Here is a 13,287-nt window from a genome sequence, read left to right as displayed (position 1 = left end):
ACCAGCATCATCATCACATATATCAATTATCAAAACAAGAAGAGAGTCACAGAGGACAGACTTGTAGTTGCCAAGGGGGTGGGAAGGTAGGGAAGGGAAGGATTGGGAGTTTGGGATCAGCAGCGATAAACTGTCATGTACAGGATGGATAAACAACAAGGTCCTACCATATAGCACAGGGAACTGTATTCAGTATCCTGTGATAGACTATAGTGGACAAGAATATGAAAAAACATATATATGTATCACTGAGTCACTTTACTGTATAGAAGAGATTAATGTAACATTATAAATCAACTATCCTTCAGTAACTTTTTAAAAGTGTATCAGTTATCTGCTTGCAGGATGTGAGACTGCTAGGTAAAATCCTGGTTTACGGGTATAGAATGCCCCTCCCCTCTTCTGAGGCATAACTAGAAGATAGGAAGGCATAACATCAAGAGCCAGTGGAACTTGTGTGTGGGGAGCCTACAGCGCATGCATTTGTGGTTATAGCCTCTTCACGCTCTGCATCCTGGAGCTTCCGGAGCAGTTTCGGCAGTGCCTTCAAGGCCCTGCATTAGGTGGGACACCTAGGTATTTGCAGCTCTTGGTGACCAGTTCTCTGCTGAAACTGGAGGCGGTCTTCTGGTGGGAGGCAGGTCATGGGAGGTGGGGTTATGACATGGGATACTAGGTAGAGAGTTTTCTCCCCTCAGCAAAAAGGAGGTACCCTTTTAGGCTACTACTATTGTTCATCACTAACATTGTGAAGTGATGTCTACACTTTAATAATAAAATATAACGAGGACAACAGCATTCAGAACAGCAAGTTCCCATGTAGGCACTTGGGCTCCTTTTGGAGGGGTTAGTTCAATAGGGTTGTTGTTCAGTCACTAAGTCATGTCCAACTCTTTTGCGACCTCATGGACGGTAGCCTGGTAGGCTCCTCTGTCCATGGGAGTTCCCAGATGAGAATCCTACAATGGGTTGCCATTTCCTTCTCCAGAGGATCTTCCTGACCCAGGCATCAAACCTGTATCTCCTGCATTGGCAGGCAAGTTCTTTACCCCTGAGCCAATAGGGTTAGTTCTTACCATTAACTGTAATAGGAAAACCTTCAAAGATGGTTTAGCATCACTTATGTTTTTTGATCTACAATGTTCACTATCCATCTTACCTAAAATACCAATGGACAAAGAAACATTTAAGATGACCATTCTCCCAGGAGACAACTATGAGAAGAAAATAGTTTCTTCTGTCTGCACAATGAAACAGTGAAGCCACATTTTAATTAGAGTTTGGGTTCATTCACTTTTCCTCACTTGGGATAAAAATAGATGAAACATTATGAGTCATGTAAAAGTACTAGAGAAGTCTGAATGGGTAAAATCTGATACTTAGCCTGAGTAAAACTCAAACCAATTTTAAATTTCTTTCATGTTCTCCACTTTCTTTTTTAGTATTCATTTAGAAGTTTTTAGTGGCAAAAGGAAATTGCCATCTTTTGAGAAACACAGAGAAAAGTCTTGAGAGACATTCACTGTGCAAAGGTTTCGTGTCATTTCCTCTAGTTTTTTTTTTTTTCCTTGATGTTCCTACTCTAGTTCATAACAAGAATTTATAGCTTAAAGATCAAAAAGGAAAGGTTTTAGACAGTGTTTTAAAATAGATTTAAAAAATTCTACAAAGCTATCATTTGGTGCTTCCAAAACTTATTTTCAACATCTTGGAAAGGAAATATATTTTAGAAGTCCTAGGAACCTATCACATTTAGTTTTTAATAGTTTCTTACTTGAAACTGTAACTTTAAATTCTGTAAGTGGCACCTATCTTCCTAGCAGCTGAATATGTGACTTAAATGGAAGTAAAACTGCTTGACTTAGATTGTCCAGAAGTTTTAAAGAATGCTTCATTTGAGGGGAAAAGGGATTTTTCAAGAAAATTTACTTTTAAAATCAAGTTTCTTTAAATGTAAATATGAAATCATTTAAAAAAACTAGGAAATAAGAGCTACCAAATAGCTTAAAAACTTCCTAAAGCAGAGAAATTTAACATCTAATTCCCAAAAGAAGACATCATTCTGTAACAGAGGCATTGAGAAACCCTAGAAATAATTCTAGGAGAAGCTCTAGAAATAATTCAGCAAATTAATCACCATTACCTTCTTTAGATCTGGCCATTCTCTTGGTAGAATGTGAGTGTGGATGTCAATCTTCATTGCCACAGGATCAGAGGAGATGCATATAAACAAGGAAGTTTTGATATGAAGAGGCCTTCATGAAAACCATGGAGTTAATTGATTTCCTTAGTCTCTTTACTGCTGCCACACCACTCAGTACGCCTGCTTAACTGGTCTAGACCCACTGGACCTGCCTTCTTAAAGTCCACGGCTCTGTTTGTTTGTCTACTTGGCTTTGGGTCAACAACTCTTTGGTAATCAGGACTTAGGGCACAAAAAAAAAACAACTACTAAAGCCTGTGAGGTCAAACATACTTGCAGGCTGCTTTTGAGTACAGGAGGTCTAAAACGGACTAATCTTTGCTTTTAAATATTTTAATATTTATTAAGATATACATATTTAGAAATCAAGTATCAGAAGGCTTTTAAAGAAAACTAATAGATCCGTGACTCATCTGTTCTTATTCTTGGTTTCATTCCTTAAAAGAAACCAAGTAATGCTTTTGCTTTTTTGTACCATAGTTACCTCCAGGTCTTTAAACCATACTTAGCAATTGGCTCATTCATGATAATCTAGGATGTTGGAAAGTTGTGAAGGAAGTTTCATCAGTACTTTTTTTTTAATACTTGATTAGTCAATATTGATATATTTTTATTAACTAAAATCCATAGTTTACATTAGGGTCCAGTCCTTGAGTTGTGTATTATGTGGATTTTTGTTTAGTTTTTTATATTTTATTGGAGTATAGCCAATATAATTTACTTTTAAATCATAGAAAGAACTTCATGCTTTGTATATGTAATTTCCTCCATTGCTTTTTTATTATTATTATTATTTTTAATTTATTTGATCAAACCTTGTAGCATGTGGGATATTAGTTCCCCAACCAGGGATCGAACCCACATCCTCTGCATTGGAAGATGGAGTCTTAACCACTGGACCACCAGAGAAGTCCTCTTTTATTTATTCACTCATTCATTTAACAAATTTTTATTGAGAACTACTGTGTACTGAGGATATAAGGCTGTATGAGAGTTAGAATGATACATACATTGTTATAGGTACTGTAGAGAGTGTAAGTGTTGGGAGAAATAGAGGGTTGTCAGAGCAGTTTGGGGAGGGCTTCCACTTCTCTTTCCTTGATTTGACTCTGCCAATCAAAGAGATCAAGCTCAAGGAGAAGCAGAAATACCAGTTTAGGAAGGAGTAGAAAAGACCATGTGTTCACTTTCAGGAAGAGAAGGCAAATCTTTCAATAAGGATTGGAGATATTATTAATATATTGTACTGGACATTTTCACTTCTTCACCTGAGGATGGGTTTGCATTTAAAGTGGCTTTAGGAACTTTTATTAGCTAAAAATGGGTGGAAATGTCAAGGAGACTGCCTAGGTTTTCATCCAGAGGGAGGAGAAAGACTACCTTTACCAAGCAGTAGTCTTTCCCAAGCAGAAGGGAAAGTAAGAGATTTAAAATGTTGCATGTGCAATACATCCAGTGAGTCCTGTCAGTGTACATGTAACAGAAGGAAAGAACAACGCATTTTTAAAAAGTTAATTTATTTATTTTTGGCTGCACTGGGTCTTTGTTGCTGTACCCGGGCTTTCTCTGGTTGCGGCAGGGGCTACTCTTCATTGCAATGAGGGCTACTCTTTGTTGCGGCAAGCAAGCTTCTCTTGCTGCGGAGCATGGGCTTTGGGCACTCGGGCTTACTACTTGTGGCACATGGGCTTAGTTGCTCAAGGCATGTGGGATCTTCCCAGGCCAGGGATCGAACCTATATCCCCTGCCTTGCAAGGTGGATTCTTAACCACAGGGCCACCAGGGGTCCAGAAAAGAGCAATGCTTTTACTTCTGCTCATAAAGACAGGCAAACATTTTGGCTTAAAAGTGCAGGAGGTCACAGTGTCCTCATGAACTAAAGAAAGTACTCTTTCAGCTTCTACTATAACACTAAGGAAAGTGACAGCAAAAGGAAAATTGTATAAATCACATCTCACATCTGGAAAATTATGAACCAGATGAGCTTTATACTGGCATTACTTTGTGGAAGAAGGCAAGAGATCCTTAAATTATTCCGTAGTTTCACTGTATAAAAATAAAATATGGCTTAGACCAAGTCTGAGTAGTTGCTTTCTTCTGGCCCTAATCTTATGGCTATGAATCAGCTCAAATATTTACCAAGGTTCAGTTCCTGACTGTACTGATTTTTAGCCAGATATCACTGGGGAAAGTTACTTAGTCTCTCTGTAGATGCTTTTGAAATGTGTTGGAGAAGACCCTTGAGAGCCGTTGGATCACAAGGAGATCAAATCAGTCAATCCTAAAGGAAATCAACCCTGAATATACATGAGAAAGACTGATGCTGAAGCTGAAGCTCCAATACTTTGGCTACCTGATGCAAAGAGCTGACTCATTGGAAAAGACCCTGATGCTGGGAAAGATTGAGGGTAGGAGGAGAAGGGGGTAACAGAAAATGAGATGGTTGGATGGCATCACTGACTCAATGGACATGAGTTTGAGCAAGCTCTGGGAGAAAATGAAGGACAGGGAAGCCTGGTGTGCTGCAGTCCATCGGGTTACAAAGAGTTGGACACGACTTAGTGACTGAACAACAACAAAAATAGGCATGATAATAGAAGAACTGATTCATAAAGTTGTGTTAAGCATTAACTTGAATAATATAAAACTGTCAGCTATGAATTAGATGATGACATGTAATCCAATTATTTCTTCATCTACCATATGCAGAATGACAGGAAGTCTGATGGTGTATTATATAAGAATCCTGGGTTTATGTGATGCAGGCCTGCAGGGTGGAAACACCTCTCTTTGGTGTTCCTGATTATATTTCTCCTTGGCCAGGCCTGTGATCCACTTGAAAAGGACTTCTCCTGGAGGCTCCCACTCCAAATTAGAATTCTTCTTTCTTCCTGTACCTGCTCTTCTTCTTTGTGTTTCCTCTCTCAGGGGATGACACTGTCCAAACCGACTTTCTCCCTCTTTGCCTTTCTCTTTCTCTTCCCCACAATCAATAAGGCTTCAACTCTTTTTATTCCAACCCCATGAACCTCCCAACCTTGTTCCTTCCTCTCCAGGGTCACTCTCAGGCCCTCCTCGTCTCTCTCCAGGACTGTTTAATCGTCCACTAATGGTCTCTGACTCCAGTCTTGGCCCGCTGTAATCCATCCCCAGGACTCTTGGCCAGTGTGATCTCTCTAAAGTTCTGTGTGATCTCATTTCCTTCCAGCTGAATGTTTTCCATGGTTTCTCACTCTAAGTTCAAGTGTGCATGGGAAGCAAGGCCCCATATCTACTTTTTACCTCTTTTGTGCCTGTGCCAGGCCACTCTTCTCTGTGCCCTAGGCTTAGGGAGCACTTTATGCCTCCCCAGATGGAATGCATTTCCATTTTTGTCTTTACTTATGGCTTTTCTGACTGTCACTGAACATTTAGCTTAAACATCACTCCTCTATGAAGCCTCTCCAGACTACTCCTATCCGCAAATGGTAAAGGAGGACTACTCACTCCTGGGAGACTTAGTTAGTTGAGGGAGTGAGTGAGTAGAAATGACCCCAATAAAGCTGTGGATGATTTAAAGCTCATCTTCAATGGTAACAGAATCCCTTTTTTGCTTCTGGCACCCAGAGACGTCTTTACCTCTTTTTCTTCCTTATCAATATTTGCTATTTGAAGAGGATCTGGTTTCAGTCTTTTGCACTTGAGTTTGAGTTTGTCTACATTGGGGAACTGTTGAATTAATGAATTTTTGAGAAAATAACATAGGGCCGGGGACCATGTTTGACTTTTCTGTTACAACCTCAGTGAGAAGCAGCTGAGCAGGTGATGTGATGATTAATTAATTTTATGTGTCAGATTGGCCACAGTGCCCAGATATTTGATTGAACACTTTTTTAGAAGTTTCTTTGAAGGTTTTGTGGGTTTTGTTTCATTTTTTGTTTTTTTTTTCCAGATGGGATTAACATTTGAATCAATAGTCTTATAAAGCAGAGGACCCTCTATAATGGGGGTGGGCCCTTCCAATGAGTTGAAGGCCTTAATATAAAAAGATTGACAACCCAGGATGAGGTGGAAATTCCACCAGTAGATGGTTTTCATACTTGAACTGCAGCACCTACTCTTTATTGGCTCTCTGACCTATTGGCCTACTCTGCAGATTTTGGATTTGCTAGCCTCCACAATTATGTGAAGTAATTCCTTAAAATAAATCTCTCTCTGTATATATACATACATACACATCCTGTTGGTTCTGTCTCTTTGGAGAAACCTCAAAAAATACAGTGTTTTATAGGTGTATCATTAAATATTTGATTAACGAATTCATCATTAATTACATACACATGAATAGGTAGATAAGATGTATTTTTCTGGAACATTACTGTCTGAGCCTCACGTTATGAGTATGAATGGTGATGTGAAAGGTTTCAGCCTTTATTCAATAGCATGCAGCAACAGGTGTCATTCCCAGTATTTCTGTGAATTCTCTGGCACTTTTTATTTTTGGAAAATTAAGGTATTCAAAAAACAGAAGCCAAGTCTTGGATTTTGAGCTTTTTCTTTAAAGTATAGTTGATTTAAAATGTTGTGTTAATTTCTGCTGAGCAGCAAAGTGATTCAGATATGCATATATATATATATATATATATATATATATTCTTTTTATAAACATGCTTTCCCATTATGGTTTATCATAGGATATTGATTATGGTTCTCTGTGCTATATGGTAGGACTTCGTTGTTTATCCATCGTATGTAGAAGCTTACATCTGTTAACCTCAGCCTCCCACCCTGTCCTTCCCCCAACCCTCTCCTCCTTGGCAACCACCGGTCTGTCTGTTCTTTATGTATGTGATTTTTGAGTTTTAAAAGCTTCGGCCTCAGTGGTTGACTTTGAACCATAGACTTAGGAGGATCTGGGGTTGAGATCAAATTTTCATCCACCTCTCATTTAATAAAGACCTCCTCCCCCAGAAATAAAGACCTCCCAGAGCAGGCAGAGAGGAATTAGAGAAGAAGAAGGGAGTGTGTTGATACTGTGGGTCCCTGAGGAGATCATCCCTTTGCCCTGCCTCCCATGGCCAAACCTGGGAGTGGGATGGGAGGAGAAATCTCAGATTGGTTGTGAGATCTTGATCTAGTAGGAGAGGGGATTCCCAGGCACTGCTTGGGAAGGCGGCAAGAAAATGTGGTAGAATGTTGTAGCTGAGCAGAGAAGGCGTTATATAGGTAAGCAGAGTGCCCGAGGCTCAGTAAGGCAAGAGAGCTGCAGAATGAAGCAAAGAGGAGGGTGGAAGTAGCTGAAAGCAAGGCAGTCTTGAAGGGGCCTCGGGGGAGCGAGGTGATGAGTCAGCAGGCGCCTGTGTGTGCTGACGATGGACGGAACATGTTTCAATATACATCAGCATGAACAGTGGCCCAAATGAAATACCACTGAAACTGAATTCCCCTGCTGAGTTTATAATTAACCTCTCTATCCAAAACTTTACCCTCCTGCTTATCCTGTTCCTGTTCCCTTCAGGATTGAAGAGTATCAAAGAAAAGGGGAGACTGAAACCTAGTAGGACCCTGTGGGGCACTCCCAGTTACAAAAGCCCCTTTGTGTCCCCTGTTTCTTGTTTGCAGGAAAAGACTTCAGCTTCCTAGGCCTCCCTTCACTTCCAAAGAGTCATTTGGGTCACTCATCATGCTAGTGTATATTGATACATGCTCCTTCCATCATCAGTGCACACAGGTACCTGCTGATCACAAACACATAGAACCCAGATTGGTTGGAACCAGAAAGTGACTAAAACACTTTAATGATTAAAACATCACCCTGTCACCTCACCACCAATCAATCAGAAGAAAGTCAACCCTGATCCTTAATTTTGCTCTTAAAAACTCTTCCCTGGGGCTCCCCTGGTGGTTCAGTGGTTAGGCCTCCCATGTTTCCACTGCACAGGTTTGGTCCCTGGTCGGGGAACTAAGATCCTGCCTGCCATGCAGTGTGGCTGACAACAACAGCTTCTTCCCTGAAACCCATCAGGGAGTTCAGGTCTTTTGAGTATTAGCTGTCCATTTTCTTTGCTTGGTGCCCTGCAATAAACTCTGTACTTTCTTTGCCCCAACCCAGTGTCAATATATTGGCTCTTCTGCCTGGCAGGTGAGCAGACCCAAGTTTGGTTTGGTAATACCTCTTCTGCCTGCTAGTGCCTTGGGCTACAAAAGAGAGTAAGGAGAGCCTGGGGTAACGGTTTAGAGCATGGACTACAGCACAGAAGACACAGATTTTATTTCCTCAAGCAGATCACTTAATTTTCTATGTAGTCATCGTCCCATATTTAAATAGGAGAATAATAAAACCTACCTTGGGTCATTGTAAGATTAAAATGAGTTAAGAAATGGAAAGCATAAAAAACAATGCCTACAGACTTTCCTGGTGGTCCAGTTGTTAAGACACCACACTTTCAATGCAGGAGACGCAGGTTTGATCCCTGACCAGGAAGATCCTACATGCCTTGGAGCAACTAAGCCTGTGCACCACAGTTAGTGAGTCTGCGCTCTAGAGTCCAGGAGCCACAACTACGGAGCCCATGAACCCTAGAGCCCGTGCTCACAGCAAGAGAAGCCACTGCAATGAGAAGCCCATGCACCACAAGGAAGAGTAGCTCCCACCCTCGCCACAACTAGAGAAAACCTCACTCAGCAATAAAGACTGAGCACAGCCAAATAAATTACATAATATAAATATATATATATTATATATAATATATATATGATCCAACTTGCTGCGTGGCATGTCCAAAATTTTTTTAAAAAAATAAAAATGCAAGTCTCTTTTAAAAAATAAAGGAATAAAATAAAATAATGCCTAGCATAGATAAGTGGTATATAATTGTTAGTTGTCATTTGTCCTATTATTGTCATCACATAAGCCCTTCAGAATTTAGACAAAACCTCAAGGAAAATGTGTGGATAAGAGAAAACCTGAAATAACTGTGATTAAATTTCTGCCATCTGATGGCATTAGGATTTGTATTAACAAGTGAGAGAGAGTATAGAAAAGTAGAGAAACTTACATTTTGCATACATTTATACGACCCACTCCAGTGTTCTTGCCTGGAGAATCCCAGGGACGGCGGAGTCTGGTGGGCTGCCGTCTATGGGATCGCACAGTGTCGGACACGACTGAAGCGACTTAGCAGCAGCAGCATAGGATGACACACGAAAATTTTGCAAGTTCTCCTCGGTATTCCAGGTGTTAAGTGTGAAGGGAGGTTTTTGGGTTCAAGAAGGGGTTGATAATCCCTCGATTTATAGGCCATATTATCAATGGATGCAAGCTTCCCTGGTGGCTCAGTGGTAAAGAACCTGCCTGAAATGCAGGAGATGCAGCAGGAGACAGGGGTTTAATCCCTGGGTCAGGAAGATCCCCTGGAGAAGGAAATGTCAACCCACTCCAGTATTCTTGCCTGGGAAATCCCATGGACAGAGGAGTCTGGTGGGCCACAGTCCATGGGGTCGCAAAGAGTCAGACAAAACTTAGTGACTGAGCACATCAGCCACTTGAGGAGGCCTGGAGCAATGGAGATCAAAGTTTAGGAGGAAGTTTAGCTCAGAAGGACAGGAAGAAATAAAGACCAGAGTACAGGTAGAGGGTTAACTTTGAAGAGGGGGAATCCCTTCTTCTTAGGGTGAAGGGAGATAGGAAGGGATATGATGGGGCTGTGATGTCCAAAGCCTCAGCCTTCAAGGGCTGCTAATATACATGGTCTTTCTGAGGTGAGAATTGAGATCATCTACTGAGTCAGGGTTAGAAGTTTGAAAAGAAAAGAAAGGAACAGTTTTAAAATGGCATTTGAGTTGTTGCTAGGGGATGAACAGCAGCATAGAGGCTATAGTGAAGTTGGACCTTCAGAATATTTAGTGGAAAACCACTTGAAAACACATAAAGGAATTTTTAGTCTGGAAGAAAATACAGCTATAAATGCACACAGTGAGGGGTGTGGATAGATTGGGAGACTGGGATTGACATATACACATTACTATATATAAAATGGATAACTAATGAGAACTGACTGTATAGCACAGGGAACTCTTCTCAATATTCTGTAATGAACTATATGGGAAAAGGATCTAAAAAAGAGTGGGGAGGTATAACTGTTTCTCTTTGCTATATAGCAGAAACTAACACAACATTCAAAATCAACTACGCATGCGTGCTTGCTAAGCCACTTCAGTTGTTTCCAACTCTTTGGGGCCCTATGGACTGTAACCCGCCAGACTCCTCTATCCATGGGATTATCCAGGCAAGAATACGGAGGGGGTTGCTGTGCCCTCCTCCAGGGGATCTCCCTGACCCAGGGATTGAACCCACATCTCCTGTGGCTCCTGCATTAGCAGGCAGGTTCTTTACCGCTAGCACCACCTGGGAAGCCCATAAATCAACTATACTCTAATAAAAATCTTTTAAAATAATAAAAAAGATTTTTAAAAAGCATTAGAGGAATTCCCTGGTGATCCAGTGGTCAAGACTCTGAGCTCCTATTGCCAGGGGCTCAGATTCAATTCCTAGTCTGAGAACTAAGATTCCACAAGCCGTGTGGCATGGCCAAAAAAAAAGGCATTAGATCAAATAAAGATACTCCTCAAGGTGAAAAAATATAAACTCACAAAGTTGTTCTATTAGAGTAGTGAAATTCTGAATTTTTAAAATTTCTGTATTTTCAAAATATTTCACAATGAACTTATAATACTCTAATCATTGGAAAGGTTTATAAAAATATATTTTAAAGGAATTTATAATGTGATCTCAAAAGTCACTATAACTAATGTCATCTTTTTCTGTGAATCACAATGGTTTGTCTTGTCTAAGGAGTTTTATCATAGGTTATCTAATGTTTTCATCTCACTTTGATAACCTTGGCATGATGTAGCTTACCTGTTTCCTTAAACGATTGAGTCAGTAATCCCACAGCGCTGTATGTTCTACTCCAGTTGCCCCCTGAATTATTTTTTAAATCAACTGCAGAAACCAAAAATTAGGATTCAGTCCAGGATCCCTCTGATTACATTAGCTTTTGCCAGATCAGTGTAACTTAGTAAGATTCTACATTCGTGGAGAGCTATGTCTCACGGAAGTCAGGAAAAATGATTGGCTCGCTCTAAATCAGATTTATTGAGTGTCAACCTAAAATCTAGTGGTACACTTGGATTTTATTCTTTTTTTTCCCCACTGTGACTTTGAATCAGAGATCAGCTCTCCTGTGTCTCTTCATTCACAATTGCCGTAACTGATGCCTAATTCAGAAATGAGGCGGTAGGCATTTCTGTAATGGGAGATTATGTGTTGTTCACTCATAAACACAATGCTACAGCTAAGTCATTGCATGCTTTCACAGTGCTATGGTGGGGAGAAGCAGAAGTGAATGAATGTGAAATCCATCATATAAAGTATATTTAAAAAAGAATAATTCCATTCTAGATTTACTCAGAGCTCTAATGACAGAAAATAATAACTTTTATCCCACGAGGTTGAGGATAGATTGAGAAAGACCAGAGATTCTCAATCTTAATTCCCAAGTGGTAATCACTAGGGGAACTTTAAAAATGTTGATCTACCTCCCTCCAACCCTTGCCCTTGTCCCTGGTTTCCCTGTCCAGGGAGGCCTAGTTAAATTTGAATTTATAATATTTATAGTATAAGTATTTCTCAAATATTGCATGGGGCATACTTATACTAAAAAATTCATTATTTATCTGAAATTCAAATTTAGCTGTACACCCTGTCTTCTTACTTGCTAAATCTTTCATACAAACACCCTTCCTCCCAAATCCTCAAACAAGATTCAGAAGTGAAAGGTCTGGTAGTTTAAAAAAGTTCCTCAGGTGATTCTAATGTGCACCAACATTCAGAAGCACTGGGCTAATAAACCTTAAAAAGTTTAAGCTGTAAAACTCTGGAAACTGTTGGCAGAAGGCAAACTAAAATAGGAAAGAGGAAGATGAGAAATGATTGTTAAGACAGCTCAGTAGAATCCATCATGACTTCTTTGAAGTCTTCTATTTTGTTGTCCTATATTCTATATTTGTTATAATTTATTGAGGAGGACATTCATGCTACACCTACAGTCCCTTCTGGATTACTATACCCTTGACTGATGATGAGTAGGGAATTCTAGGTGTTTATGTAGGCATGTGTAGCCATGCTGTGTCACTGATCATTTCTGCCCCTTCCAAACTGTGTCCTCTGGGAACAGGGCTGGCTGAACCTGGAGGAGACACATGGCCCAAGACAATCAGTTTATGGTCTGGACAGTGGCCTATAAGGTATTGTGGTATAAGAGTCCTGCCCAGTAGATTGATGGTGATTCAACTAGACCAGACAGATTCTCTCTGTGTTTTATTTCTGTATATGGAGTGCCAGATAATGGAAGGAAGCAGAATCAAACAGGATAGGTTAGGTCAGTGGTGCTCAGACTTCAGTGAGCATTAGAATAATTTATAGGGCTAATAGGGCTAGCTTCTGCTGCAGTAACGAATAAGCCCCAGATCTCCGCTGTTGAAGGAAACAGAGATTTATTTCTTGCTTGGGCCACGTGTTTGTTGTAGGTTGTCTAGGTGCTCAGTTTCCAATGTCAATGTCAGCTTCCTTACTCTGAGATTCAGCCTGATGGAGCAGCCACTGTCTGGGACATCGTGGCCGTGATCACAGCAGAGGACACAGGGAGTGTGTGGTGAAGCACACCCTGACTCTTAAAGTTACCCCTGGAGGTGACATGTGTCACTTCTACTCAATTGCCACTGACCAAAGAAAATCACATGGCCCCACAAAACTTCTAGTGGAGTAAGTAAACACAATATTATTTTCTTAGAAGGACGAGAACTAGGAGATTTGCAAACTGCTTTAATTATCAACCAGTGGCTGGAACAAAAAAAAATACAAAGAGAAAGAAAATAGCATGCAGAGGGCATGAAATCATCAGACCTAGGGACTGAAGAAAACCCTGGAAGGGTTTGGTAGTTGGAAGGGTTGATTAGAGACAAGATGTGGGTGTATAGAGTCATATAGTGGTTGATGATGGTTATTGAAGCTGCTTTTGATCCTAAACCACCTCTCAAGTTGT

General features: G+C 40.4%; 1 protein-coding gene across 4 annotated transcripts in view; it reads right to left on the bottom strand.

Moving 5' to 3' along the window:
- Positions 1-2,333, bottom strand: part of ACMSD (aminocarboxymuconate semialdehyde decarboxylase) — a 57,903-nt gene extending 55,570 nt beyond the window's left edge. For 2 of the 4 annotated variants that reach the window (XM_043487545.1, XM_043487544.1), the window contains exon 1: positions 2,144-2,284. In XM_043487545.1, the coding sequence (XP_043343480.1) occupies positions 2,144-2,200 (57 nt within the window). In that variant the 5' untranslated portion in view covers positions 2,201-2,284. Of the gene's footprint in view, positions 1-2,143 lie in introns of all 4 variants that reach the window. The other 2 variants (XM_043487542.1, XM_043487543.1) reach the window with 2 other exon arrangements.
- Positions 2,334-13,287: the final 10,954 nt, after the last annotated feature.

This window comes from Cervus canadensis, chromosome 15 (genome assembly GCF_019320065.1).
Source record: "Cervus canadensis isolate Bull #8, Minnesota chromosome 15, ASM1932006v1, whole genome shotgun sequence".
NCBI lineage: Eukaryota > Metazoa > Chordata > Mammalia > Artiodactyla > Cervidae > Cervus > Cervus canadensis.
The sequence above is the reverse complement of the archived record's forward strand: the minus strand, read 5'-3'. Positions and strand labels throughout refer to the sequence as shown.